At 47.1% G+C, this 27,294-nt stretch overlaps 1 protein-coding gene across 1 annotated transcript in view; it reads left to right on the plus strand.

The window, feature by feature from the left end:
• The first annotated feature begins 437 nt into the window (after positions 1–437).
• grid2 (glutamate receptor, ionotropic, delta 2) overlaps positions 438–27,294 on the plus strand; it is a 467,741-nt gene continuing 440,884 nt past the window's right edge. Inside the window, exons 1-2 of the mRNA XM_070859425.1 lie at positions 438–783; positions 7,663–7,947. Of these exons, the coding sequence (XP_070715526.1) occupies positions 438–783; positions 7,663–7,947 (631 nt within the window). The remainder of the gene's footprint in view (positions 784–7,662; positions 7,948–27,294) is intronic.

A 27,294-nucleotide genomic window follows, 5' to 3' on the forward strand; every position in this document is an offset into this window, starting at 1 on the left:
TCTTTCGGATGAGATGTTAAACCGAGGTTCCGTCTGCTCTCTCGGGTGGATGTAAAAGATCTCATGGCACTATTTCAAAGAAGAGCATGAGAGTTATCCCAGGTGCCCTGGCCAATATTTATCCCTCAATCAACATAACAAAAAAAAAAACTGATTATCTGATCACCTTGCTGTTTGTTGGAGCTTGCTGTGCGCAAATCCTTGCCTGCCATGTTACACTGTCGTGGTGCTCTGAGGGTGTGGGGTTAGACTGGCATCTTTGGCTTGTGACACTGTCCTGAGAGGATGATAGTACCAGGCTGGTCAACTTCAGCCATCGCCATTGCTGGACCCTGGACCGTCGAGGCCTTGCTCAGCTAAGCCCGTGTGGATACCGGTGTGCAACGGCCACCCCACGTTAAAAGAACTCAGGCACAGGCATCTTCCACTCCGTTAACATGAAGTTCAGGGCCTGGAACGTCAGGACCCTGATGGACAACTCCGGAACAGGCTGGAACGCCACACCACCATATGTTGCCCGGGAACTTAGACGCTTTGATATCGACATCGCCGCCCTGAGCGAGACTCGGCGGGCAGGGGAAGGCCAGCTCAAGGAACAAGGTGGAGGTTACACCTTCATCCGGAAAGACAAGGACTGTGGCTCTCGTATTGGACTGTTCAGCCTCCTAAGGACTCATTTTAAGAGTGGAAGCAAGTCTTCCTCGATTCGAGGGACTGCCTATGATGATGACGATGATGATGGACCCTGGATGTGTGTTGCCACTGACCAGCGGAGTGCCCGGTGTAATGGTGGCGATCAGGTCTTAAAATCCCTTAAAATCTGAGAATGGGCCATGACACACTCTGACCCCATTGTCTTCTGAGGCCTTCCAGCCAGACTATTCGCTTTACCTTCAACAAGATGTAAGACCACAGGTGAATGCCAGGCTTTTTAATAAAGGTGGAATCATGTCCTCATCAATATTCTTGACAGTTCAGAAAATGTAATAACAAAAGATGTGCATGTTTCCCTCTCCATTCTTGCCAAACCTACACAGTTCCTGACATTTCCATCACAATATTATAGGGTTTAACGTCTTCAGAAAGGAGACTTGAAAGGTGATTATTCCTTTGAAGTTGTTTGCACCCAATGACAACCTGAATTGATGAAACAGTCACTGGATGCCAGATTCTGACAACTTCAAAAGGTATTACTGACTTTGGATCCCAGCCCGTGAAAATTCTTGTGCGGGGGATTATCAGTCATAAAGAAAAAGTGTAGTGCTCGCCTACTTTTTACATTTATTAATTCACGGGATGTGGATGTCGCTGGCAAGGCCGGCATTTATTGCTCATCCCTAATTGCCCCTCGAGAGGGTGGTAATGAGCCATCCCTTCAGAGGCCAGTTAAGAGCCAACCACGTTGCTGTGGGTCTGGAGTCACATATCGGCCAGACCAGGAAAAGGTGGCAGATTTCCTTCCCTAAAGGACATTAGTGAAGCAGATGAGTTCTTATAACAATCCGCTAGTTTCGTGGTCACCAGATTTATTCCAGATTTATTTAATTAACTGAATTTAAATTCTCCAGCTGCCGTGGTGGGATTTGAACTCTAGATAATTAGTCCAGACCTCTGGATTACTTTAATAATAAGAATGAGAGGGGATCTCATAGAAACATATAAAATTCTGACGGGATTGGACAGGTTAGATGCAGGAAGAATATTCCCGATGTTGGGGAAGTCCAGAACCAGGGGTCACAGTCTAAGGATAAGGGGTTAACCATTTAGGACCGAGATGAGGAGAAACTTCTTCACTCAGAGAGTTGTTAACCTGTGGAATTCTTTGCCACAGAAAGTTGTTGAGGCCAGTTCGTTGGATATATTCAGTTAGATGTGGCCCTTACGGCTAAAGGGATCAAGGGGTATGGAGAGAAGGCAGGAATGGGGTACTGAAGTTACATGATTAGCCATGATCATACTGAATTGTGGTGCAGGCTCGAAGGGCCGAATGGCCTAATCCTGCACCTATTTTCTATTTTTCTATGTAACAGAAAATGCTGGAAAAGTTCAGCAGGTTGGGCAGCATCTGTGGAGAGAGAAACAGAGTTAACGTTTCAGGTCGCTGACCCTTTGTCAGAACTTCAGCATCTGCAGTATTTTGCTTTGTGTAAGTACTTTTGAAATGTAGTCACAGTTGTAATGTAGGAAACATAGCAACTAATTTGCGCACAGCAAGGTCCGGCAGATGCTTAATGCGTTCATCGACCTGAAACGTCAACTCTGTTTCTCTCTCCACAGATGCTGCCTGACCTGCTGCGTATTTCCAGCATTTTCTGTTTTTATTTCAGATTCCAGCAGCCGCAGTATTTTGCTTTTGCCTTTGTAGTACTAGTCCAGTAACATAACCCTTATGCTGCCATAACTCCCACCCTCCCGCTGCCCCACCCCGAACACCAAAAAGGATCGCTCTTACAAAATCCTCTCAGCAGGAAAGTCTTGTGCCACATTCAACCTGAAATATATTCCACAATGGTATTGCTGTAACTTTTGTGGCAGAGAATGTTGAACTTGCTACCACAAGGAGTGGTTGAAGCGAATAGTATTGATGCGTTTAAGGGGAGGCTAGACAAGCATATGAGGGAGAAGGGAATAGAGGGTTATGCTGATAGATTTAGCTGAGAGGAGGCTCGAGTGGTGCCTAAACGCTGACGTGGACTGGTTGGGCCGAATGGCCTGTTTCTGTGCCGTATAGCCTATGTAAAAGTGAGAAGTCTAACTGCGGCTGCTCTCCTCATTGAAGTGAAATTCTCAGCTCGGTCTTGATTAGCGTATTTTTAATTGGTACTATTGTTATTATTTTAATAACAGTTAAACAGTTAAAGCTGGGTAACATCACAAGGCAATGGTAATTTAAAGTATACGTTGATATGGGTTTACTTGAGGTGCAAAGGTTTTTTTTTAAGGCTGCATAAAGTGACACCACAAGTCCAGGGCAGAATGGAGATGATTGGGTTATTCCCCCGTCAATCATGCCTGGAGACCCTGATGTAAGTGATTGGGATTGATTTTATGCCCACAATTTGTTTTGTGTGACTATCCTTCACTCATTGCATTTTGCTGGAAAAACAATCCTGCTTTTATCGGGAGACTCTTCAAATAGATTCTGTTTTTTTGTTTCTGAATAAATAGGTTATGTTGCTGTGTTTTCTGAATAAATAGATTCTGTTTATTGTTTTTGAATAAATAGATTCTGCTTATTGTTTCTGAAAAAATAGGTTTTGTTTATTGTTTCTGAATAAATAGATTCTGTTTATTGTTTCTGAATAAATAGGTTCTGTTTATTGTTTCTGAATAAATAGATTCTGTTTATTGTTTCTGAATAAATAGGTTCTGTTTGCTGTGTTTTCTGAATAAATAGATTCTGTTTATTTTTTCTGAATAAATAGATTCTGTTTATTGTTTGCTGAGTCAATAGATTCTTATTGTTGTAAGTCCTGCCCGATCTCCAACTCATTGGCTGAAACAGTGGTGTCAATAATCACTCCGTTTATTATTGCTGGCTGCAAATCATCCATTGATGCGAAAATATGAAACAACATAAAGGAAAGTAGAAGAGTTTCAGGCTTTTGCCCCCAAGGTTTAGCTGAGGGGAAGATGAAATTAGAGAATAAGAAAATCGTAAACATCTTCTGAGGACATTTTAGCACGAAGCAATTTGGACTTTCTCATTTTGCACCTAAAATCAGCACAGTCAACTGACTGAAAGCTTTCCGCCTTTGCGAGCATCCACATCCAGTCAGTATAGAAGTGGTTTTCCCAATGCTAGCACTGTCGCTGAACCAGAGGGACACTTGATCGGGAAGCCTTGCGAGTGTTGGCTGAAAGGTGGCCCTAAAGCTCAAGGGAGATCTGTATCCACATGCTTTGTAGGCCTTCCAGATCCCGTCTGTCTCTTGTTCTTGAAATAAAGTGAAAAAAATGACATGCATTTCCATAGCGCATCTCACAACCCCAGTACGTCCGAAAGTTCTTTACCTCCATGAAGTACTTCTGAAGTGTAGACACTATTGTGATGCAGGAAACATGGGAGACAATTGGCACATATAACAATGAATCACTGAGAAGACCACCGCAGGTCGGGGCTACAAATAGAGCTGGAGCCCCGGGCCGTGGAACATCATGGCGGAGGTGCGGCGAATGAGGGTACGGGGCCCAGAAGAGCCGAGGGCCCAGGGGTAGCACGGACCAACCCACACTGCGATATGTGCGCGCACTAGGTCCGTGCAGCAGAGCAGGTCTCCAGTCGTCCTGGTTAACCCTTGCCACTGGATAAAGGCCTAGCTCTGTCAAGCCCGTGTGGTGGCTGGTGTGCAACAGTCACCACACGTTAAAAAAAATCCACGCACAGACATCTTCCACCCTCTCAACTGGAGTTCAGGACTCGAACATCGGGTCCTTCATTGAAACATCTGTGAACTCTCATGGAAGCAAGTCATCCTCGTTCAAGGGACCGCCTATGATGACGATAACAATGAAATAAGTGACCAGATAATCTGTTTTAGTGATGCTAGTTGAACAACAAATATCGGTCAGGACATCGGGTGAACTCCCCTTGCTCTTCTTCAAATAGTGCTGTTGAATCTTTTATATCCACCTGAGAGGGCAGACAGGGCCTTGGTTTAACATCTCATCCGACAGTGCAGCACTCCCTCAGCACTACAGAGAAGTGTCACCCTGGATTGTGTGGTCAAGTCTCCGGAGTGGGTCTTGAACCCACAAACTTCCAACCCCATAACGAAAGTGCTACTAACTGAGTTGCGGCTGACTCTGTAACAGCTGAGTTGGGTATCTCAGTTTTTCTTCAATTGATTCCGATGGACATCACGTTCTCTCTCTCTTTCTCTCTCTCTCTCTCTCTTTCCAAACTCAGCTGTAATTATACTTGTCATGATGTACTCTGCCTCTGTGTTTTTCTTATTCGTCTCGGCCTTCTGGCTGACCTTGGGCTCCTCAATCTCACTCTCTGAAGCTTCATGCCGCAATGCCAGACTACAACAGATTCAATAGTTGTCGTGTCGTGAACTTTATCCTCACACAGCTACCAATTTAAATCATTCAGCGTACATAGAGCTGATGGTAACCAAGATGCCACAGGGGTTGTGGTATTTGGACAATAAACTTGTGTAATCATTTTCCGAGATTCTCAGTGTGACTTGCGGAAGTTGAGGTAGTCAACTGTCAAGGCCATTTAACAAGACTGGCTTTTGTGATGCTGCGAATTTTCCTCTCGGGAGCTCTATCCATTTTTGGAAAAATATAAAGACCAGTTTGAATAATACCTGGACTCCAAGGGTTAAATTATGAGATTACACAAAGTAGGGTTGTATTCCCTGGAATTTCGATGGTTAATAGGTTGACTTGATTGACGTTTTTAAGATATTAAGGGACAAGAGTAGGGTAGTTGGAGATAAACTATTTCCGCTGGTTGAGGAGTCTAGGACAAAGAGGCACAGTCTAAAAATTAGAGCCAGTCATTTCAGGAGTGAAGTTGGGAAACACTTCTACACACAAAGCGCTGGATTTTCGAGTGGTTTGCGACCGGGTTTTCGGCACGTTTTGACCCGCCGCGGCAAAAGCCCGGTCGCAAAGCCCGGGCGCGATCCTCGGCTCCTTGTTTGCGGCGGTGAAGCACCGCCGGGGAGAGCTGCGCCGGACGTGTAACGACTCAGATTTCATCAGTGTCCGAGTTTCGGCACTCACCCGTCCCGTACACCGCACCCCGAACACCGACAGGTAAAACCTCGCAGTGCAGCCCTGCCAGCAGCGGTAAGTGGGAAATCCTGCAAAAAAGGTAAGTTAAAGTTGTTATTTTTGAAAAATGTTTTGCAGCCATTTGTTAGCTAAGCGTCTTAGTAATGTTGTTTGAATGTTTTTTTGAATTCCCCGCACTAAAGTTGGCAAGGATCGCGTTTTTGCGGCGCGAATAATTGTGCAACACCTCACTTCGCAACCTGGCGCCGACACCAAGTGCCGAAAGTTGGGCCTTAAATCGGTAACACAGCGAAAACGGTAATTTTCACGTAACGCCTGCGTTTTCGCCCAAAACCCCAAATCCCGAAAATCCAGGCCAAAGTTGGCAGAAGTTTGGAACTCTCTTCCGCAAGTGGCAGTTGATACTGGGTCAATTGTTAATTTTAAATCTAAAATTGATAGCTTTCTGGCAACCAACAGTATCAAGAGACATGGGCCAAAGGCGGGTATATGGAGTTGGGTCGTAGATCAGCCATGATCGCATTAAATGGCGGAACAGGCTCGAGGGGATAAATGGCCTCCTCCTGTCCTTATGTTCCTATGAATGTTACGTCTTCTGTTACAACTGCAGTCTCTGAGATTGATGGAAGGATTGGTAAGAGAAATAGGAAAACCAGTTTTAGACTAACAACAACAACTTGTATTTATATAGCGCCTTTAATGTAGTGAAACATCCCAAGGCGCTTCACAGGAGTATTATGAGATTTTAAAACTTTGACACCGAGCCATATAAGGAGAAATTAGCGCAGGTGACCAAAAGCTTGGTCAAAGAGGTAGATATTAAGGAGCGTCTTGGAGGAGGAAAGAGAGGTAGAGAGGCGGAGAGGTTTAAGCAGGGAGTTCCAGAGCTTAGGGCCCAGGCAACAGAAGGCACGGCCACCAATGGTTGAGCGATTATAATCAGGGATGCTCAAGAGGGCAGAATTAGAGGAGCGCAGATATCTCGGGGGGGGGGGGGAGGTGCGGGGGGGAGGTGGCGGCTGGAGGAGATTACAGAGATAGGGAGGGGTGATGCCATGAAGGGATTTGAAAACAAGGATGAGAATTTTGAAATTGAGTCATTGCTAAACCAGGAGCCAATGTAGGTCAGCGAGCACAGCGGGTGATGGGTGAGCGGGACTAGGTGCAAGTTAGGACACGGGCTGCCGAGTTTTGGATCACCACTGGTTTACATAGGGTAGAATGGGGGAGGCCAGCCAGGAGTGCGTTGGAATAGTCAAGTCTAGAGGTAACAAAGGCATGAATGAGGCTTTCAGCAGCAGATGACAGCTGATGTTACGGAGGTGGAATTAGGTGGATATGTGGTTGAAAACTCATTTCAATTCATTACAGATAATCAATAATCAAAATTAGCTGAGACAGTTTCTTTAGTTTCAATGGATAACCATTGAATTGTATATTAGCAACTGAGCCTTACCGCTGACTATTTAATGTTCCTGATCATAAAAATGATTAACTGGAGGAGAGAGTGTGCAGAGAAGCCAGTTCTATATGCACCTTATCAAGTGTTTCTCTACTCTGTTCCAAGTCTGGCCTCTTGTGCATCCCTGATTTTCATCACTCCACCATTGGCGGCCCTGCCTTCAGCTGCTTAGGCCCTAAGCTTTGACATTCCCTCCTTAACCCTCTTCATCTCTCTACCTCTCTCTCCTCCTTTAAGATGCTCCTTAAAACCTACCTCTTTGACCAAGGTTTTGGTCACCTGTCCTAATATCTCCTTATGTGCCTTGATGTCAAATTTTGTTTGATAACGCTCCTTGGGACGTTAAAGGTGCTATATAAATGCAGGTTATTGTGAGTTTATTTTGCCGAAGGTTACCTTCGGAAGCAAACTGTCTTATTCACAATTTCTTTCCTCTGCGTCTCTTTCAGCGTGTGACCTGATGAACCAAGGCATCCTGGCCCTCGTCAGTTCCGTCGGCTGCATGTCAGCCGGGTCCCTCCAGTCCTTGGCGGACGCCATGCACATCCCACACCTCTACATCCAGAGGGCGACGGCTGGATCACCACGGAGCGGCTGCGGTCTCACCAGGTCTAACAGGAACGAAAACTACACCCTCTCTGTCCGTCCGCCCGTCTATCTGAATGAAGTCATTCTCAAAGTTATTTCAGAATTTGCCTGGCAGAAGTTCATTATTTTCTACGACAGTGACTATGGTAAGCAGTTACATACTCAGTAACATAATACAGCTCACGTTGATTTAAATTATTACAGGCACTGCTGATGTATAAGAGCATTAGAATTAGGAGCAGGGGTCCATTATTAAGGAAGCGTTAACGGGACATTTGGAAAAGCATGATTCAATCAAGCAGAGTCAGCATGGTTTTATGAAAGGGAAATCATGTTTGACAAATTTGCTGGAGTTCTTTGAGGATGTAATGAGCAGGATGGATAATGGAGAACCAGTGGATGTGGTGTATTTGCATTTCCAGAAGGCATTTGATAAGGTGCCACATAAGAAATTACTGCACAAGATAAAAGTTCACGGGGTTGGGGGTAATATATCAGCATGGATAGAGGATTGGCTAACTAACAGAAAACAGAGAGCCAGGATAAATGGGTCATTTGCCGGTTGGCAAATAGTAACTAGTGGGGTGCCGCAGGGATCGGTGCTGGGTCCTCAACTATTTACAATCTATATTAATGACTTGGATGAAGGGACCGAGTGTAATGTAGCCAAGTTTGCTGATGATACAAAGATGGGTGGGAAAGTAAATTGTGAGGAGGACACAAAAAATCTGCAAAGGGATATAGACAGGCTAAGTGAGAGGGCAAAAATTTGAGGTTATCTACTTTGGCAGAAAAAATAGAAAAGCAAATTATAATTTAAATGGAGAAAAATTGCAAGTGCTGCAGTACAGAGGGACCTGGGGGTCCTTGTGCATGAAACACAAAAAGTTAGTACACAGGTACAGCAAGTAATCAGGAAGGCAAATGGAATGTTGGCCTTTATTGCAAGAGGGATAGAGTATAAAAGCAGAGAAGTCCTGCTACAACTGTACAGGGTATTAATGAGGCCACACCTGGAGTACTGTGTACAGTTTTGGTCTCCGTATTTAAGGAAGGATATACTTGCATTGGAGGCTGTTCAGAGAAGGTTCATGAGGTTGATTCCGGAGATGAGGGGGTTGACTTATGAGGATAGATTGAGTAGGTTGGGCCTGTACACGTTGGAGTTCAGAAGAATGAGAGATGCTGTTATTTGAAACTTATAAGATAATGAGTGGGTTCGATAAGATGGATGCAGGGAGTATATTTCCACTCATAGAGGAAATTAAAACTAGTGGACATAGGCTTAGAATTAGGGGCAGCCCATTTAAAACTGAGATGAGGAGAAATTTCTTCTCTCAGAGGGTTGTAAATCTATGGACTCTCTGCCCCAGACAGCTGTGGAGGCTGGGCCATTGAATATATTTAAGGTGGAGATAGACAGATTTTTGAGCGATAAGGGAGTAAAGGCTTATGAGGAGCGGGCAGAAAAGTGGAGCTGAGTCCATGATCAGATCAGCCACAATCTCATTGAATGGCAGAGCAGGCTCGAGGGGTCAAATGGCCTACTCCTGCTCCTAGTTTTTATGTTCTTATGTAGGCCATTCAGCCCCTTGAGCCTGCTCCGCCATTCAGTGAGATCATGGCTGACCTTCAACCTCAACTCCACTTTCCTGCACTGTCCCCATATCCCTCGATTACTCTGGAGTCCAACACTCTCTCAATCTCTGTCTTGAATATACTCAATGACTGAGCTTCCAGAACCTTTTGGGGTAGAGAATTCCAAAGATTCACCACCCTCTAAGCGAAGAAATTCTTCCTTATCTCACTCCTAAGTGGCCGGCCCATTATCCTGAGACTGTGCCCCCTGGTTCTAGACACCCCAGCCCGGGGGAAACAACCTCTGACAATCCCCTTCAGAAACTTCTATTTCTGAAGGAGATTACCTCTCATTCTTCTAAACTCCAGTGAGTATAGGCCCAAATGACTCAATCCCTCCTCATGGGACAACTCTCTCATCCCAGGGATGCCAATCTCCAGTTGCCCTTGAGCAAGCTAGTGGTGACCCATTTTCTAGAACTGCTACATTGTCGAAGTTTGACAGAGCCGAGTGGTTTGGGAGGTCACTTCAGGGAGCAGTTAAGATTCAAGCACTTTGGCGTGGGACTGTGAGTCACCTGTAACCCAGAGCGGGTAAAGACAGCTGGATTAGTTCCCTCAAAGACATTATTTAACAAGTTGGGTTTGTAAGACAATCTGATTGTTTTAAATATCTGAATTCAAATTCTCAAACTTATTGCTGGGATTTCAACTCGGGTTTTCTGGATTAGTGGTCCAGGCCTCGGTATTACTGGTCCAGTAACACAGTGCTACACTAGCATAACTTCTCTGCAGTGGAACATACCACAATCCACACAAGCTGAAGTCAAAATCCCCAACCGGTTCACCGGCCTAGAAACTGGATCACACATTTTTCGAGTGCTGAGCGGGCACCTAATGCTCCAAAATTGCAGGCAGAAAACGTCTGCACACTTTCGGCCAGATGTTATACACCACGCCCGTTATACACCCCGCCCGTTATATATCCGTCCGTTATACACGCCGCCCGTTATACACCCGCCCGTTATACACCCCGCCCGTTATACATCCGCCCGTTATACACCCCGCCCGTAATACATCCGCCCGTTATACACCCCGCCCGTAATACATCCGCCCGTTATACACACCGCCCATTATACATCCGCCCGTTATACATCCGCCCGTTATACACACCGCTCGTTATACACCCCGCCTGTTATACATCCGCCCATTATACATCTGCCCGTTATACACCCCGCCCGTAATACACCCGCCTGTCTTACATTCCGCCCATCATACACCCGCCCGTTATACATCCGCCCGTCATATACACAACCGTTATACACCCGCCCATTATACACCACTCCCGTTATACACCTGCCCGTTATACATCCCGCCCGTTATACACCCTGCCCGTTATACATCCGTCTGTTATACACCCCGCCCGTAATACACCTGTCTGTCTTATACTCCGCCTATCATACAACCGCCCGTCATACATCCCGCCCGTTATACATCCGCTCGTTATACACCCCGCTCGTTATACACCCCACCTGTTGTACATCGCCCGTTATACATCCACCCATTATACACCCCGCCCATCATACACCCACCTGTTATACATCCGCCCGTCATATACCCAACCGTCATACACCCGGCCGTTATACACCCGCCCATTATACATCATGCCCGTTATACACCTGCCCGTTATACACCCCGCCCGTTATACATGCCGCCCGTTATACACACCGCCCGTCATACACCCGCCCGTCATACAGCTACCCATTATACACTCGCCCATTATACACCCGCCCATCATTCACCCCACCTCTTATACACTCTGTCCATCATACACCCTGCCCATTATACACCCCGCTCGTTATACACCCCACCTGTTGTACATCGCCCGTTATACATCCACCCATTATACACCCCGCCCATCATACACCCACCTGTTATACATCCGCCCGTCATATACCCAACCGTCATACACCCGGCCGTTATACACCCGCCCATTATACATCATGCCCGTTATACACCTGCCCGTTATACACCCGCCCATTATACACCCGCCCGTTATACACCCGCCTGTTATACACCCTCCCGTTATACACCCCGCCCATCATACACCCACCCATCATACACCCCCGTGTCATGCACCCGCCCATTACGCACCCACCCGTTCTGCACCCGTCCGTTCTGCACCCACCCGTCATACACCCTGCCCGTCATACACCCTGCCCGTCATACACCCCGTCCATCATACACATCGCCCGTTTATACACCCTGCCATTTATACACCCCGCCTGTAATACACCCCACCTATCATACACCCCCCGTTATACACACCACCCATCATACACCCCGCCCGTTATACACCCCACCCGATATACACCACCCACATGGCGCCAACCCCCTAATTGCCCTCACCCGACCCCCAATCGCCAATACTCTCAGCCCTGGCCCCCACAGGACCCCAGGCCACCCCCAATCCTGGCCCCAGAAATTCCAGGACATCCCCTCCTCCCCTTCACCCCCGCCCCGGCCCACTGACCCACTTACCCGAGAACCCTTGCGACGCTAGCAGGTGTCTTATTCTCTCCAGAGTTGTCTGCTCCATTACACTGAGTTCAGAGGGCAAATATCTGGGAGCCTCGGACCTCACCATTTAAGCGCAGGGGATTTACTCTTCGCCCCCCACCCCCCTTGCGCACCTAAAAATGGACGCTGACAAATTTATCATCCACCAAGTCCAGGGGGTTAGATAAATCTTTATTTTTCTCTGATGCAAATACTTTTAACAGTCACTCCTCTGCCTGAAGCCCAATCTTCCTTAAGTATGCACATGGCAGCTGACACCACGTTAGAAAATTACGAGCGCAAGCCTTCGCCAGACACTCTCGCAGTGTATTTATAGTCATTTGGTTTTGCTGCCAAGTTCCAGTACACATATTGGCTTTGATGTGGTTCAGCATACATGTAATTAATACAAGTTCAACTTCCAAATGTTCCTTCTGTAGGACCTTTGAATCTGGAGTGACAGAGAATTATGAAAACGTGCGGAGGAAATGTTTTTTTTTATTAGTTTCCCAATTGAACCGCGGTAGATAATTGCCAAATGTATCTCACCTCCCTACACATACATCAGCTTCAGCCCCATTCCTGAAGAATTGATAACGGGCGCGATTCCACAATCCGATGTGCTGCGAGGCGAACATCTGATTGCAGAATGAACCCGAATACTAAAGCAAAATGCCGCGGATGCTGGAATCTGAAATAAAAACAGAAAATGCTGGAAATACTCAGCAGGTCGGGCAGCATCTGTGGAGAGAGGAACAGAGTTAATGTTTCGGGTCTGTGACCTTTCGTCGGAACGGTGCTGATGAAGGGTCACAGACCCGAAACGTTAACTCTGTTTCTCTCTCCACAGATGCTGCCCGACCTGCTGAGTATTTCCAGCATTTTCTGCAGAATGAACCCTATTGTTTGAACGATAGGATCGGAATTAAGTTACAGTTTTACTTGGTGGAGCTGTCAGGGTTGCTTGAAATGTAAATGCCCATGGTTTCCCAGTGACCCAGGTGCATGGTTTAATACCGAGCTCTGCAGAGTAAGATGGTCGCTGGTTCGGTCATCACTTTGTCAGCCAATCTACAAAGGGGCAGTGGATGCTGCCACAGGCAAAGTGGGGTGTGGGGGTGAGGAGAATCATCCATGATTCCCCCTCATGATTACCGTCCGATGACCCATCCCTGCTGGTAGGTATCCATATGGAGAAGTGTTCCTGACTTCCCACATAGTACAGGAGGAGCATAACACGTGTCCGAGCTCTCCTGCCATGACTTAACCCTTAGATACACTTAAATTGGCAACAACAATGCTAAAAGTTAATTACTGATATATATAAGGACGGGAGAGTGGAGAGCACCAGTTCCAACTGTTTAGGCAGGGCGTTCCAGAGCTTAGGGCCTCGGCAACAGAAGGCACGGCCACCAATGGTTGAGCGATTATAATCAGAGATGCTCAGGAGAGCAGAATTAGAGGAGCGCAGACATCTCGGGGGGTTTGCGGGGCTGGAGGAGATTACAGAGATAAGGATTTGAAAATAAGGATGAGAAATCGAGGAGTGGCTTAACCGGAAGCCAATGTAGGTCAGCGAGCACAACGGGTGATGGGTGAGCGGGACTTGGTGTGAGTTAGGACACGGGCTGCCGAGTTTTGGATCATCTCTAGTTTACGTAGGGTAGAATGAACCAACGGAATGAGTACTGGAAAGCTGTTGTCAGCCAGGGAACAGTGTGACTCACTCAAAGAATGAAGGGGCCAAACTAATAATGATGGGCTGGATTTGTTCAATCATTTTTAGCAGCTTTATAAAACTCTTTAGGAGCAAGGATTGTTATTGATAAATAGCACTTACTTTTATGGAGCTCCTGTTATTTGAAAGTTGTTTCCCCGAAAGCGGTTACTTCACATGTTTTCAGCGATAGACATGGTCGAAGAAGACATTACAAGTCAAATAAATTCTCTTCTGCCTGATGGCACTAAGTCAATAGCTCATTGCTTCCTTTGACAATTTCTCTCTCCGATGCATGATTGGTGAGATGATCTGCGCTATCTAATGACCAATCATCGACTGGGATTTGGAAGACAACGTTGGCGGTGAAAACCATCCTGACAGTAATTTCACCATCCATTACTACAATGAGTAAAGTATTGACCGCTAATTGCACTGGGTCACAGTTCACAGCATATGTTTAACTCTGGAAAGAAACACCACTGAAGATTTTAGGAGGGACGTTGTTGGCAAGGGGCGAGGTGGGGGGGAGGGAGTCACATGGGAGGAAATGGTGCTCGGGGGGGGGGGCGATGAGGAGTGGGGTTGAGTAACCCAAATAGCTTTCCAGACAGGGATTCTAGAATTCATCATCATCATAGGCAGCCCCTCGGAATCGAGGAAGACTTGCTTCCACTCTTAAATGAGTCCTTCGGTGACTGAACAGTCCAATACGAGAGCCACAGCCCCTGTCACAGGTGGGACAGACGGGCGTTGAGGGAAAGGGAGGGTGGGACTGGTTGCCTGCACTTGTTTTCGGCATGCTCTCGGCGACAAAACACAAGGTAATCAGCGCCCTCCCGGATACACTTCCTCCACTTAGGGCGGTCTTTGGCCAGGGACTCCCAGATGTTGGTGGGAATATTGCACTTTATCAGGTAGGCTTTGAGGTATTATATGTGAATTATATGTGAGATGTGAGTTGTAAGTCATGCTCAAATCAGGCTTTACTGTAATACCACTGTCACCAAACACATTTCTGACAAAAAAAAATGATGCTGAAATTGCTCTTTTGCACAGGGCCAGTTAGTGCTGTTGGCCGCGCTAACGGAGCGCGACTATGTTGGCGCGCGGGCCGGGCGGAAACATTGACCCACGCGGCATTTACCCCATGGCTCCACATGGTGAAAAGCAGTTTGTGCCGCGCCCCGCGATTAGTGCACGGGCGTGGCGCACGCGCAACGATGACATCATCGGCGTGCGTGCCGACCCCTTATCGTCCCGTGCCGGCCCGTTTGCGCCCTGCCGGGTGAAATTGGCCGGCGGGAGTGAGGTCTGTATGGGGGTGGGGTGCGGAGGGTGGGGGAAGAGGGGGGGCGATGTCCTGCGGCCACGGCCGCCCTTAAAGGGGAGGTGTGGCCGCCATCTTTTTTGTGCCGGCTGACTTTCCAGTCGGCCCGCTGATGTGCTGAGCGCAGCGGGGGGCATTACAACCCTTAGTGGCGTGCGACTGCCTGAGGAATGCCAGGTTAGCTCAGTCAAATGGTTTTTCCTCACAAAGAGCCCACAGCCCACGTCAGCACCGAAAAATTTCCGTCAGCGAAATGACCGCCCCAAACCCAGTGCAGGGCAATTTTGGCCCCGATGGGTTTACGTGTGCTTGTGGAGGGGGTGGCGAGGGGTGGGGGGGATGATAACTTTGGCTAACGGTGCAAAATGGGCCATTTGGAATTTGCCACCCATTGTGCACCTTGCACTATTTTACTTGCCATTTAAATCAATGGGAATTGGAACCAGGCGTGGAGTATAATGGGTGGCCAGTTCGATATTCTAAATATTACACTATTGTCTAAAGTTACAATTACCCCAAAACAATGCACCGACACAATAAGGTCCAATCCCTGATTTTAATCACTCCAACATCGGTGGCCGTGCCTTCCGCTGCCTGGCCACTAAGTTCTGGAGTTCCCTCTATCAACCTCTCCACATCTCTCCTCTTTTATGATGCTCATTAAAATATAGCATTACATCGGATATTCAGCTTGGAAACAGGCCATTCGGCCCAACCAGTCCATGCCAGCGTTTATGCTCCACTTGAGCCTCCTCCCATCTTTCCTCATCTAAATCTATCAGCATTACCCTCTATTCCCTTCTCCCTCATACGTTTATCTCGCCTCCCCTTAAATGCATCGATACTATTCGCTTCAACCACTCCCTGTGGCAGCGAGTTCCACATTCTCACCACTTTCTGGGTAAAGAAGTTTCTTCTGAATTCCCTACTGGATTTCTTGGTGACTATCTTATATCGATATCCTCTAGTTATGCTCTTCCCCACAAGTAGAAACATTCTCCCTGTACCCATTCTATCAAAACCTTTCATAATTTTAAAGCCCTCTATTCGGTCACCCCTTCTATTTTCTATAGAAAAGAGACCCAGCCTGTTCGTCCTCTCATTCGAGGTATAACCTCTCAGTTCTGATATCATCATTGTAAATCATTTTTGCATCTTCTCCAGTGCCTCTTCGACCAAGCTTTTGGTCAACCACCTTAAAATCTCCTTATTTGGCTCAGTGTCTAATTCTATTTGCTAACACTCCTGTGAAGCACCGTGGGACATTTTACTACATTAAAGGTGTTATATAAATACAAGTTGTTGTTGTTATGGTCCTCAGTGTCCAAGTCTGACTTTTACTGCTCTGCCTTTGGCTATGAAAGTGAGAGGAACTGTCAATATTCTTGGTCCAGGGCCATTCTAAATGTCTGGGGATTGTCTTTTGCATCAGATACAGTACCATGACTTGCTGCATCCTTGAGATGAATGACGTACTGACCTAAAAGATGAGGAGGTGGGAAATTTGGTCGTGCCTCTGTGGCAGCGTTAACCCGGGCGGAGCGGTAAATTTTGCGCCGGAAAATGTTTTGCGTCTGCTGCCACAAACTTCACCAGCTACCCCTGAGTTTGGAGCGGAGTGCTAAGGGAGGCTTTGCACACCTGTTTTAGAGTGGTAGGCCGGCTGAGCAAGTGAATCATCATAGGCAGTCCCTCGGAATCGAAGAAGACTTGCTTCCACTCTAAAAATGAGTCCTTAGGTGGCTGAACAGTCCAATACGAGAGCCACAGTCCCTGTCACAGGTGGGACAGATAGCCGTTGAGGGTAAGAGAGGGCGGAACAGATTTGCCGCACGCTCTTTCCGCTGCCTGCGCTTGATTTCTGCATGCTCTCAGCGACGAGACTCGAGGTACCCTGCGCCTTCCCGGATGCACTTCCTCCACTTAGGGCGGTCTTTGGCCAGGGACTCCCAGGTGTCAGTGGGGATGTTGCATTTTATCAGGGAGGGTGTCTGTGTAACGTTTCCACTGCCCACCTTTGGCTCGTTTGCCGTGAAGGAGTTCCGAGTAGAGCGCTTGCTTTGGGAATCTCATGTCTGGCATGTGGATAATGTGGCCTGCCCAGTGGAGCTGATCAAATGTGGTCAGTGCTTCAATGCTGGGGATGTTGGCCTGGTCGAGGACGCGAATGTTGGTGCGTCTGTCCTCCCAGGGGATTTGTAGGATCTTGCGGAGACATCGTTGGTGGTATTTCTCCAGCGACTTGAGGTGTCTACTGTACATGGTCCATGTCTCTGAGCCATACAGGAGGGCAGGTATTACTACAACCCTGTAGACCATGAGCTTGGTGGCAGGTTTGAGGGCCTGGTTTTCAAACACTCTTTTCCTCAGGCGGCTGAAGGCTGCACTGGCGCACTGGAGGCGGTGTTGAATCTCATCATCAATGTCTGCCTTTGTTGATAAGAGGCTCCCGAGATATGGGAAATGGTCCACGTTGTCCATAGCCATGACGTGGATCTTGATGACTGGGGAGCAGTGCTGTGCGGCGAGGACAGGCTGGTGGAGGACCTTTGTCTTCCGGATGTTTAGCGTAAGGCCCATCCTTTCGTATGCCTCAGTAAATACGTCGACTATGTCCTGGAGTTCAACCTCTGTATGTGCGCAGACGCAGGCATCGTCCGCGTACTGTAGCTCGACGACAGAGGTTGGGGTGATCTTGGACCTGGCCTGGAGACGGCGAAGGTTGAACAGGTTCCCACTGGTTCTGTAGTTTAGTTCCACTCCAGCGGGGAGCTTGTTGACTGTGAGGTGAAGCATGGCAGCGAGAAAGATTGAGAAGAGTGTTGGGGCGATGAAGCAGCCCTGTTTGACCCCGGTCCGGACGTGGATTGGTAAGGGTCACGACCTGTATGTCGTTGTGGAGCAGGTGGAGGATGTTGACAAACTTTTGGGGCATCCGAAGCGAAGGAGGACGCCCCATAGACCCTCGCGGTTGACAGTGTCAAAGGCCTTTGTAAGGTCGAAGAAGGCCATGTATAAGGGCTGCCGCTGCTCCCTGCATTTTTCCTGCAGCTACCGCCCTGCAAAAATCCGCACTGTGACTCCGGGAGGAATTCCTCAGCCTCAGGGAGAAGATGGTGGATGAGGACTCTAGTGACAACTTTCCCAATGGCTGATAGCAGGGAGATTCCTCTGCAGTTACCGCAGTCGGATTTGTCCCCTTTTTTAAAGATGGTCACGCGAGTTAAAGCAAGTGAAAATCCCGAGCTAAACAACCGGCATTGGAGCGACCTAAGCGAGGCTTAAAGGGAGAAAGAAAATCTGAAAAAAAAACACCAAAAACATTCCCAATAAATAACTCAAGCCACCACAATATAAATTGCAAATAATAACCGATCGCAATTACCTGAGGTGGACATTACTTCCAACCCCGCTTCCAGAGGCTTTCCCAGCAGGGGGCGCTGCGGAGCGTTACGGGTCGGGCGCGATCCAAATATCGAGTCGGTGTCGCAACCAGGGGCGTTACACACCGGCTCGCCTCTCCCGGGCGGTAATGCTCCGCGCCCCCGCCGAAACCGGCACCGAATGTCCCGGCGGGACGCTGGAAGCTAGCCGCCCGCAAGTGCTTACCGCCGCCATTGCCGGCCCTCAGGGGCGCTCACAGGGGCAGCAGAAGACCAAAAATCCAGCCCTGGAAGACTTATAAGGGTAGATTTTGGTCCTTTGACCTGTGTCTGGTGGATCAGCATTCACCAGCTGCACGGCAAGGTTAAAGGTGAAAGATCGATGGGGTTGGTTCCTTGCCCACATTGCACCATGCTGGGGACCTCCAGGGGCTCCTGGTCCTGTGACATTGGTGGGTGCAGGACCAGCATAGCTATTATAAAGAGGCTGGAGTGGGAGTGCCCAGACTCATAAGAACATATGAATTTGGAGCAGGCGTTGGCCATGTGGCCCCTCGAGCCTGCTCCGTCATTCAATAAGATCATGGCTGATCTTTGACCTCAACTACACTTTCCCGCCTGATTTCCATATCCCTTGCTTCTCCTAGAGTCCAAAAATCTATCTCAGCTTTGAATATACTCAAATATTCAGCATCTACAGCCCTTTGGGATAGAGAATTCCAAAGCCTCACAACCCTCTGAGTGAAGAAATTCCTCCTCATCTCTGTCTTAAATGGCCGACCCCCTATCCTGAGACTGTGACCCCTGGTTCTAGACTCTCCAGCCCAAGGAAACAACAGCATCTACCCTGTCAATCCCCCTCAGAATCTTATATATTTCAAAGAGATCACCTCTCATTCTTCTAAACCCCAGAGAGCATAGGCCCAATTGACTCAATCTCTCCTCATAGGACAACCCTCTCATCCCCGGAATCAATCCAGCTCCAACCTCATTGTTGCTCGAACAGCAATTTCGCTCGTCGTGTGACTAATAGTTGCCTGCAACGGTTCTTGTGTTAAATACCAAATGACACACGAGGCAATGGTAGTACCGTTAATGTTCGTTTATTACAGAAGAAGTACATGACTCACTACTTATACTTTATAGTTATCCAATAGGTCCAGTCCATACTAACACTGTTCCATCAAGCATCTCTTCCTTGGCACCTACTTCTGTCAAGTGTTGCTCCTAGGTACTCACTATGGATGGTCCGAAGCTATCTATCTTTATACCTTTCTTCTGCCTGTTCAGTTCTAACCTAAACTGTCGAGTTGTCTCTGGTATGTCTGAGGTGATTATGTCAGTAAGTCTAATGTAATCAGCTAAATTCGATGACCATTGTTTTGCTTGTGTCTGGCCAATTCACTAGTAGCTGGCCTATTGTAACACAATTGGGGTTAATAGCTTCTTTCCTGCAGAAAATTGACCTTACTTAAGGAAGGATATACTAGCTTTGGAGGGGGTACAGAGACGATTCACTAGGCTGATTCCAGAGATGAGAGGGTTACCTTATGATGATAGATTGAGCAGACTGGGTCTTTACTCGTTGGAGTTCAGAAGGATGAGGGGTGATCTTATAGAAACATTTAAAATAATGAAAGGGATAGACAAGATAGAGGCAGAGAGGTTGTTTCCACTGGTTGGGGAGACTAGAACTAGGGGGCACAGCCTCAAATTTAAAACCGAGTTGAGAAGGAATTTCTTCTACCAGAGGGTTGTGAATCTGTGGAATTATCTGCCCAAGGAAGCAGTTGAGGCTAGCTCACTGAATGTATTCAAATCACAGATAGATAGATTTTTAACCAATAAGGGAATTAAGGATTACGGGGAGCGGGCGGGTAAGTGGAGCTGAGTCCACGGCCAGATCAGCCATGATCTTGTTGAGTGGCGGAGTAGGCTCGAGGAGCTAGATGGCTTACTCCTGTTCCTAATTCTTATGTTCTTATGTTCTTATAATGGCTATACTTCCACGGCGCTGAGCACCTCAAGTCTCAACACCGAGAGCATGCAGAAATCAAGCGCAGGCAGCGAAAGAGCTTGCGGCAAACCAGTCCCACCCGCCTTTTCCTTCAACGACTATCTGTCCCACCTGTGACAGAGTCTGTGGCTCTCGTATCGGACTATTCAGCCACCAAAGAACTCACTTCAGGAGTGGAAGCAAGTCTTCCTCGATTCCGAGGGACTGCCTATGATGACGGTAATGATGATACTTCCACACTCGTTCTCTTTTGGATCTTGGAACTAACTTTGCCACGTTGACAGCACGTTCTTTCAGGCTGCCTCTGAGACCTCGATTGAGCTTGAACGGGGGGAAGGGAGTGGGGAGACAGGCTGAGGAATATACAGTAAGTAACACCATTAGTTTCAAAACCCTCCCTGGGATGGCTTCCAACAACAGGCTAAAGACCCTGATCTCAATGGCTTGGAGAACAGCTGCAGGCATGTTTTTGGCTCAGGGCCCAGCCAGAGGCTGGACCTGCCTTTGGATTTATTCCAGGTGGCACATTTTAAAAGCAACAAGAAAGATCTTAAACCCTTGTAAAGATGTCTCTAACTAGAAACACCAGAGGGTTGCCCATCACTATCAAGAGGGCAGTCAGTGGCACTGTGAACAGGCCATGGAAAATGATGTCAAGCACACATTGAGACAATAGGCAGTGTAATTTTATTTTTAAGCATTTTTTTAAAGAACTGTTGGGTCCATCTGAATCCTGTAAGTAGAACCAGAATTGGGTCCACTTCTTATATTATTAACGGGATCGGAACTGATAGAAAGAAGAAAGAAAGACTTGCATTTATATAGCGCCTTTCACAACCACCGGACGTCTCAAAGCGCTTTACAGACAATTAAGTACTTTTGGAGTGTAGTCACTGTTGTAAAGTAGGAAACGCAGCAGCCAATTTGCGCACAGCAAGCTCCCACAAACAGCAATGTGATAATGACTAGATAATCTGTTTTTGTGATGTTGATTGAGTTGGCTAGGACTCCGGGGCGAATTCCCCTGCTCTTCTTCGAAGGGCCTTTTACGTCCACCTGAGAGAGCAAACGGGGTCTCGGTTTAACATTTCATCCGAAAGACGGCACCTCCGACAGTGCAGCACTCTTTCAGCTCTGCAGTGCAGTGTTAGCTTCGCATTTTTTGCTCGAGTCCCTGGAGGCTCAGTCTTTGAGTATATTCAAGACAGATATCGATAGATTTTTGGATATTAAGGGAATCGAGGGATACGGGGACAGAGCAGTAAAGTGGAGTTGAGGTTGAAGATCAACCATGATCTGATTGAATGGCGGAACAGGTTTGATGGGCCGAATGGCCTACTCCTGCTTCTAATTTTCATGTGTATGTTATGTTTATGAGTCCACAACCTTCTGACACGGAGGCGCGGGCCATGGCTGATACTCAAAACTGATGCAATTTGAGTCACTACAGGTTTTCTCTCTTAAACTGGCCAATGTTTGGTTGGATGGGCTCGATTGCAGAACCCCGCTGTTTTAAATGCAACAAAAAAATCTCAATTATACAATAATGTTCACAGTTAAATAGAAAACACTTCTCCAAACAAATATCATTGTTCCTTTCATAACAAGCGATGTCAGTAAAGAACTAGCATGAAATATTATTTAATATTAATAAAAGGTCTTTTGGCAATTCAATGAGAAAATAACAGTCACTACAGCACATCTAACTTGTACTTCGACTACAGACAGTGTCATCAAATTTAAAGACCTCATAAAAGGCAACTGCGCTGGGCAGGATTGTGTCCAACTGCCTGCTTCAGCCCAGTGAATATATAACTCGTCTTTTCCAATTATTTTCCCGAAAGTACGAGAGAGAGGCACATATTCCAACACAGAGAGGATGTTTCCTCTCGTGGGGGAAATCTAGAACTAGAGGGAATAGTTTCAGAATAAGGAGTCGCCCATTGAAAACGGAAATGAGGAGGAATTTCTTTGGAATTCTCTACACCAGAGAGGCTGGGTCTTTGTATATATTTAAGGTGGGGAAGAGAAGAGAGCCAAGGGTTATGGTGAGTGGCAGGACAGTGGAGTTGAGGCCAAGATCTTATTGAATTGAGGGCCCAAATAGTCTATTCCTGCTCCTATTTCTTATGTTCTTATGTTTCCTTCTCGCCTACTTTCCGATTCGCATATTGTTGACGCTTACACACTCTGTGCTTTTCCATTTTACCATTTTACCAACACACGCACCAAAAAGTTAAAGTTAACATGCATATGCCGTACGAATATGAGTATTGAGATCACCTAATCCACAACGGCGCCTACTGCACGTTTTTTATTTATTAATAAGAAATGCAATTTGCAACAACCGGATTGCCGATTAGCCACATGTGGACAATACTGGCACTCTCGCCTCTGACTCAAAAGGTCGTGAGTTCGAGTCCCACACCAAAGACTTGAGCCCAGAATCTAGGCTGACACTCCCAGTGCAGTGCGGAGGGAGTGCTGCACTGTCGGAGGTGCCGTCTTTCGGATGAGACGTTAAACCAAGGCTCCCCTCTACTCTCCCAGGTGGATGTAAAAGATCCCATGGCGTGACATCAAAGAAGAGCAGGGGAGTTATCCCTGGTATTCTGGCCAATATTTGCACCCACAAGCAACATCACTGAAAAAAAAATGGTATTACCTGGTCGTTATCACATTGCTGTTTGTGGGAGCTTGCTGTGCTTAAGTTGGCTGCCGCGTTTCCTTACAGAACGACAGTGACTACACCTCAGGAGTACGTAGTTGGCTGACAAGCACTTTGGGACGTCCTGAGGTCATGCAAGGTGCTGCGGAAATGCAAGTTCAAATCTGAGATTGAGGGTGAACAAGGAGAAGTAACAAAGTGCCGCAGAAAACGGTGATCTTTTTACAAGGAGATGGTCTTTTGTATATTTAGAGCAGTAGATAATAGGAAGCAGTGGATTGCCGAGATGTGGATTATCAGCTGGGTTAAACCATGTGTTATGTCTGTAATGTACTTATGAATAACCCCACGAGGCAATGTGTTGTACTTAAACTGTAGTGACGTTGGTCCTTTATTCGTAACTGCAGAGTGAGACACAAGCATGGTGGGCAGCCTTTTAAACTGGGCCCAGCTTACCTATGCAGATGACCCTCAGGTCTCCCACCGCAGTGCCCTCTGGTGGACAGCTTCTGCCACAGGGGCAGGAAACCCCGGTCTCCACCAGTTGCACCCTCTAGTGGTGCCACCTTATTGATAGTACATCAGGTAAACAAATCTCCATCTTATGCAACTATACAGTGACTACACAGAGAGTATATCTATGGTCTCCATATATAACACCACAGAGAAGAGAATCAAGAAGGGAGGATTGCAAGCAGCAACAGGGGCCATCAAGATGTTCCTTCCATTGGTTTAAATAGAGGAAAAAATATTCAGGATCCATTATGCACGTGTAATCCTCCCCGCCTGATTTTCCATTCTGCATACTGTCCAGACAATGCTTTATGTCCAGGCATTACGGTCGAAAATCTGCCCCAATGTCTTTAAGATCGCTATGATTCCATTCAAATACATTACATAGAATCTGCAACACAGTCACAGGCCATTTGGCCCAATTGGTCTTTTTACACTCCACACAATCCTCACCCCACTCGAATCACCATTTCCTGTCTTGCCCCCATATCCCTCTATTCCCTTCTTCTTTCTGCAAGCATTAAGCCTCCTCCTAAATGGAGTAATGATATCTGTTTCAACAACTCCACAGAGTTCCACATTCTCACCCCTCTCTGCGCCAAGAAATTCCACCGAAATATTTTATTTGATCTGTCGGTGACCACCTTCTATGTATAACCCATTGTCCTCGACTCAACCACCTTGGATAAACAAAGGAACATAGAAACATAGAAAATAGGTGCAGGAGTAGGCCATTTGGCCCTTCGAGCCTGCACCACCATTCAATAAGATCATGGCTGATCTTTCACCTCAGTACCCCTTTCCTGCTTTCTCTCCATACCCCTTGATCCCTTTAGCCATAAGGGCCACATCTAACTCCCTCTTGAATATATCCAATGAACTGGCATCAACAACTCCCTGCGGTAGGGAATTCCACAGGTTAACAACTCTCTGAGTGAAAAAGTTTATCCTCATCTCGGTCCTAAATGGCTTACATAAGAACATAAGAACATAAGAATTAGGAACAGGAGTAGGCCATCTAGCCCCTCGAGCCTGCCCCGCCATTCAATAAGATCATGACTGATCTGGTCGTGGACTCAGCTCCACTTACCCGCCCTCTCCCCGTAACCCTTAATTCCCTTATTGCTTAAAAATCTATCTATCTTTGACTTGAAAACATTCAATGAGCTAGCCTCAACTGCTTCCTTGGGCAGAGAATTCCACAGATTCACAACCCTCTGGGAGAAGAAATTTTTTCTCAACTCGGTTTTAAATTGGCTCCTCCGTATTTTGAGGCTGTGCCCCCTAGTTCTAGTCTCCCCCACCAATGGAAACAACCTCTCTGCCTCTATCTTGTCTATCCCTTTCATGATTTTAAATGTTTCTATAAGATCACCCCTCATCCTTCTGAACTCCAAGGAGTAAAGACCCAGTCTACTCAATCTATCATCATAAGGTAACCCCCTCATTTCTGGAATCAGCCTAGTGAATCGTCTCTGTACCCCTTCCAAAGCTAGTATATCCTTTCTTAAGTAAGGTGACCAAAACTGCACGCAGTACTCCAGGTGCAGCCTTACCAATACCTTATACAGTTGCAGCAAGACCTCCCTGCTTTTGTACTCCATCCCTTTCGCAATGAAGGCCAACATTCCATTTGCCTTCCTGATTACCTGCTGCACCTGCAAACTAACCTTTTGGGATTCATGCACAAGGACCCCCAGGTCCGTCTGCACCGCAGCATGTTGTAATTTCTCCCCATTCAAATAATATTCCCTTTTACTGTTTTTTTTCCCAAGGTGGATGACCTCACACTTTCCGACATTGTATTCCATCTGCCAAACCTTAGCCCATTTGCTTAACCTATCCAAATCTCCTTGCAGCCTCTCTGTGTCCTCTACACAACGCGCTTTCCCACTAATCTTAGTGTCATCTGCAAATTTTGTTGCACTACACTCTCTCCCCTCTTCTATGTCATCTATGTATATTGTAAACAGTTGTGGTCCCAGCACTGATCCCTGTGGCACACCACTAACCACCGATTTCCAACCCGAAAAGGACCCATTTATCCCGACTCTCTGCTTTCTGTTCGCCAGCCAATTCTCTATCCATGCTAATACATTTCCTCTGACTCCGCGTACCTTTATCTTCTGCAGTAACCTTTTGTGTGGCACCTTATCGAATGCCTTTTGTAAATCTAAAAACACCACATCCATCGGTACACCTCTATCCACCATGCTCGTTATATCCTCAAAGAATTCCAGTAAGTTAGTTAAACATGATTTCCCCTTCATGAATCCATGCTGCGTCTGCTTGATTGCACTATTCCGATCCAGATGTCCCGCTATTTCTTCCTTAATGATAGTTTCAAGCATTTTCCCCACTACAGATGTTAAATTAACCGGCCTATAGTTACCTGCCTTTTGCCTGCCCCCTTTTTTAAACAGAGGCGTTACATTAGCTGCTCTCCAATCCGCTGGTACCTCCCCAGAGTCCAGAAAATTTTGGTAGATTATAACGAATGTATCTGCTATAACTTCAGCCATCTCTTTTAATACCCTGGGATGTATTTCATCAGGACCAGGGGACTTGTCTACCTTCAGTCCCATTAGTCTGTCCAGCACTACCCCCCCTAGTGATAGTGATTGTCTCAAGGTCCTCCCTTCCCACATTCCTGTGGCCTGCAAATTTTGGCATTGTTTTTGTGTCTTCCACTGTGAAGACGGAAGCAAAATAATTGTTTAAGGTCTCAACCATTTCCACATTTCCCATTATTAAATCTCCCTTCTCATCTTCTAAGGGACCACCATTTACTTTAGTCACTCTTTTCCGTTTTATATATCTGTAAAAGCTTTTACTATCTGTTTTTATGTTTTGCGCCAGTTTACTTTCGTAATCTATCTTTCCTTTCTTTATTGCTTTCTTAGTCATTCTTTGCTGTCGTTTAAAATTACCCCCTTAGCCTCAGACTATGTCCCCTGGTTCTGGACTTCCCCAACATCGGGAACATTTTTCCTGCATAAAATTGTGTAAGAGCCCAGACTAATTCCAAAAGGGTTAACTTTTGGCGGGCGAAATTGCTCCGCGCCCCGATTGGGGGGCAGTAACCTTCCGGAGCCGGGACGTTTAGCGCCCGGCGCGGAAGTCCAGCCCCCAACGCAGAATTGCCCTTCCCTTAAAGGGGAGGGTCGCTGAACACTCGGCACAGCCTCTGGTGTCCACCACTGGGCCACCAGGGCAGTGTGTGACCGGGCCAACAGCCCGGCACCGGTATGCCGGGCTGCACGCTCGGGCCGCCACGGTCGAGTCGACAAAAAAAGATGGCGGCCCAGGGCACCGGCGCCCTCCCCTTTAATCAGCGACCCGAGAGCGGGTGTCGGCCTGTTCCTCTGCGGGGCGTTGAGGGGTCGGCACCGGGGTGCTGAGCGGTCGCCGCGCACAACACTACCGTGCCTGCACCTCTGCAACCTCCGGAGCAATTTCCCGGGAGATGGTAGTGCTCCCCTCCCCCAGGCGAAAACTATCTTGCCCCCCCTGGAGGGTGCTAACGGGGCTATAAAAGGGGGCAATTTCAGCCCCTTTATTTTTACACTCTTAAAAGATTACGGCTCAAGGTACAGATCCCACGCTGATCTAGAATTACTTTTGTTTAATGCAAGAGCTAAATAGAAGTTTAATCAACAAAGAGATCAAATCGAACCATCTTTGAACAGCCACATTTTCTGGTCAAAAGTGCCAGCCATGTGTGCAGG

The sequence above is a fragment of the Pristiophorus japonicus genome, chromosome 2, assembly GCF_044704955.1.
Source record: "Pristiophorus japonicus isolate sPriJap1 chromosome 2, sPriJap1.hap1, whole genome shotgun sequence".
In the NCBI taxonomy this organism is placed as follows: Eukaryota; Metazoa; Chordata; class Chondrichthyes; family Pristiophoridae; genus Pristiophorus; species Pristiophorus japonicus.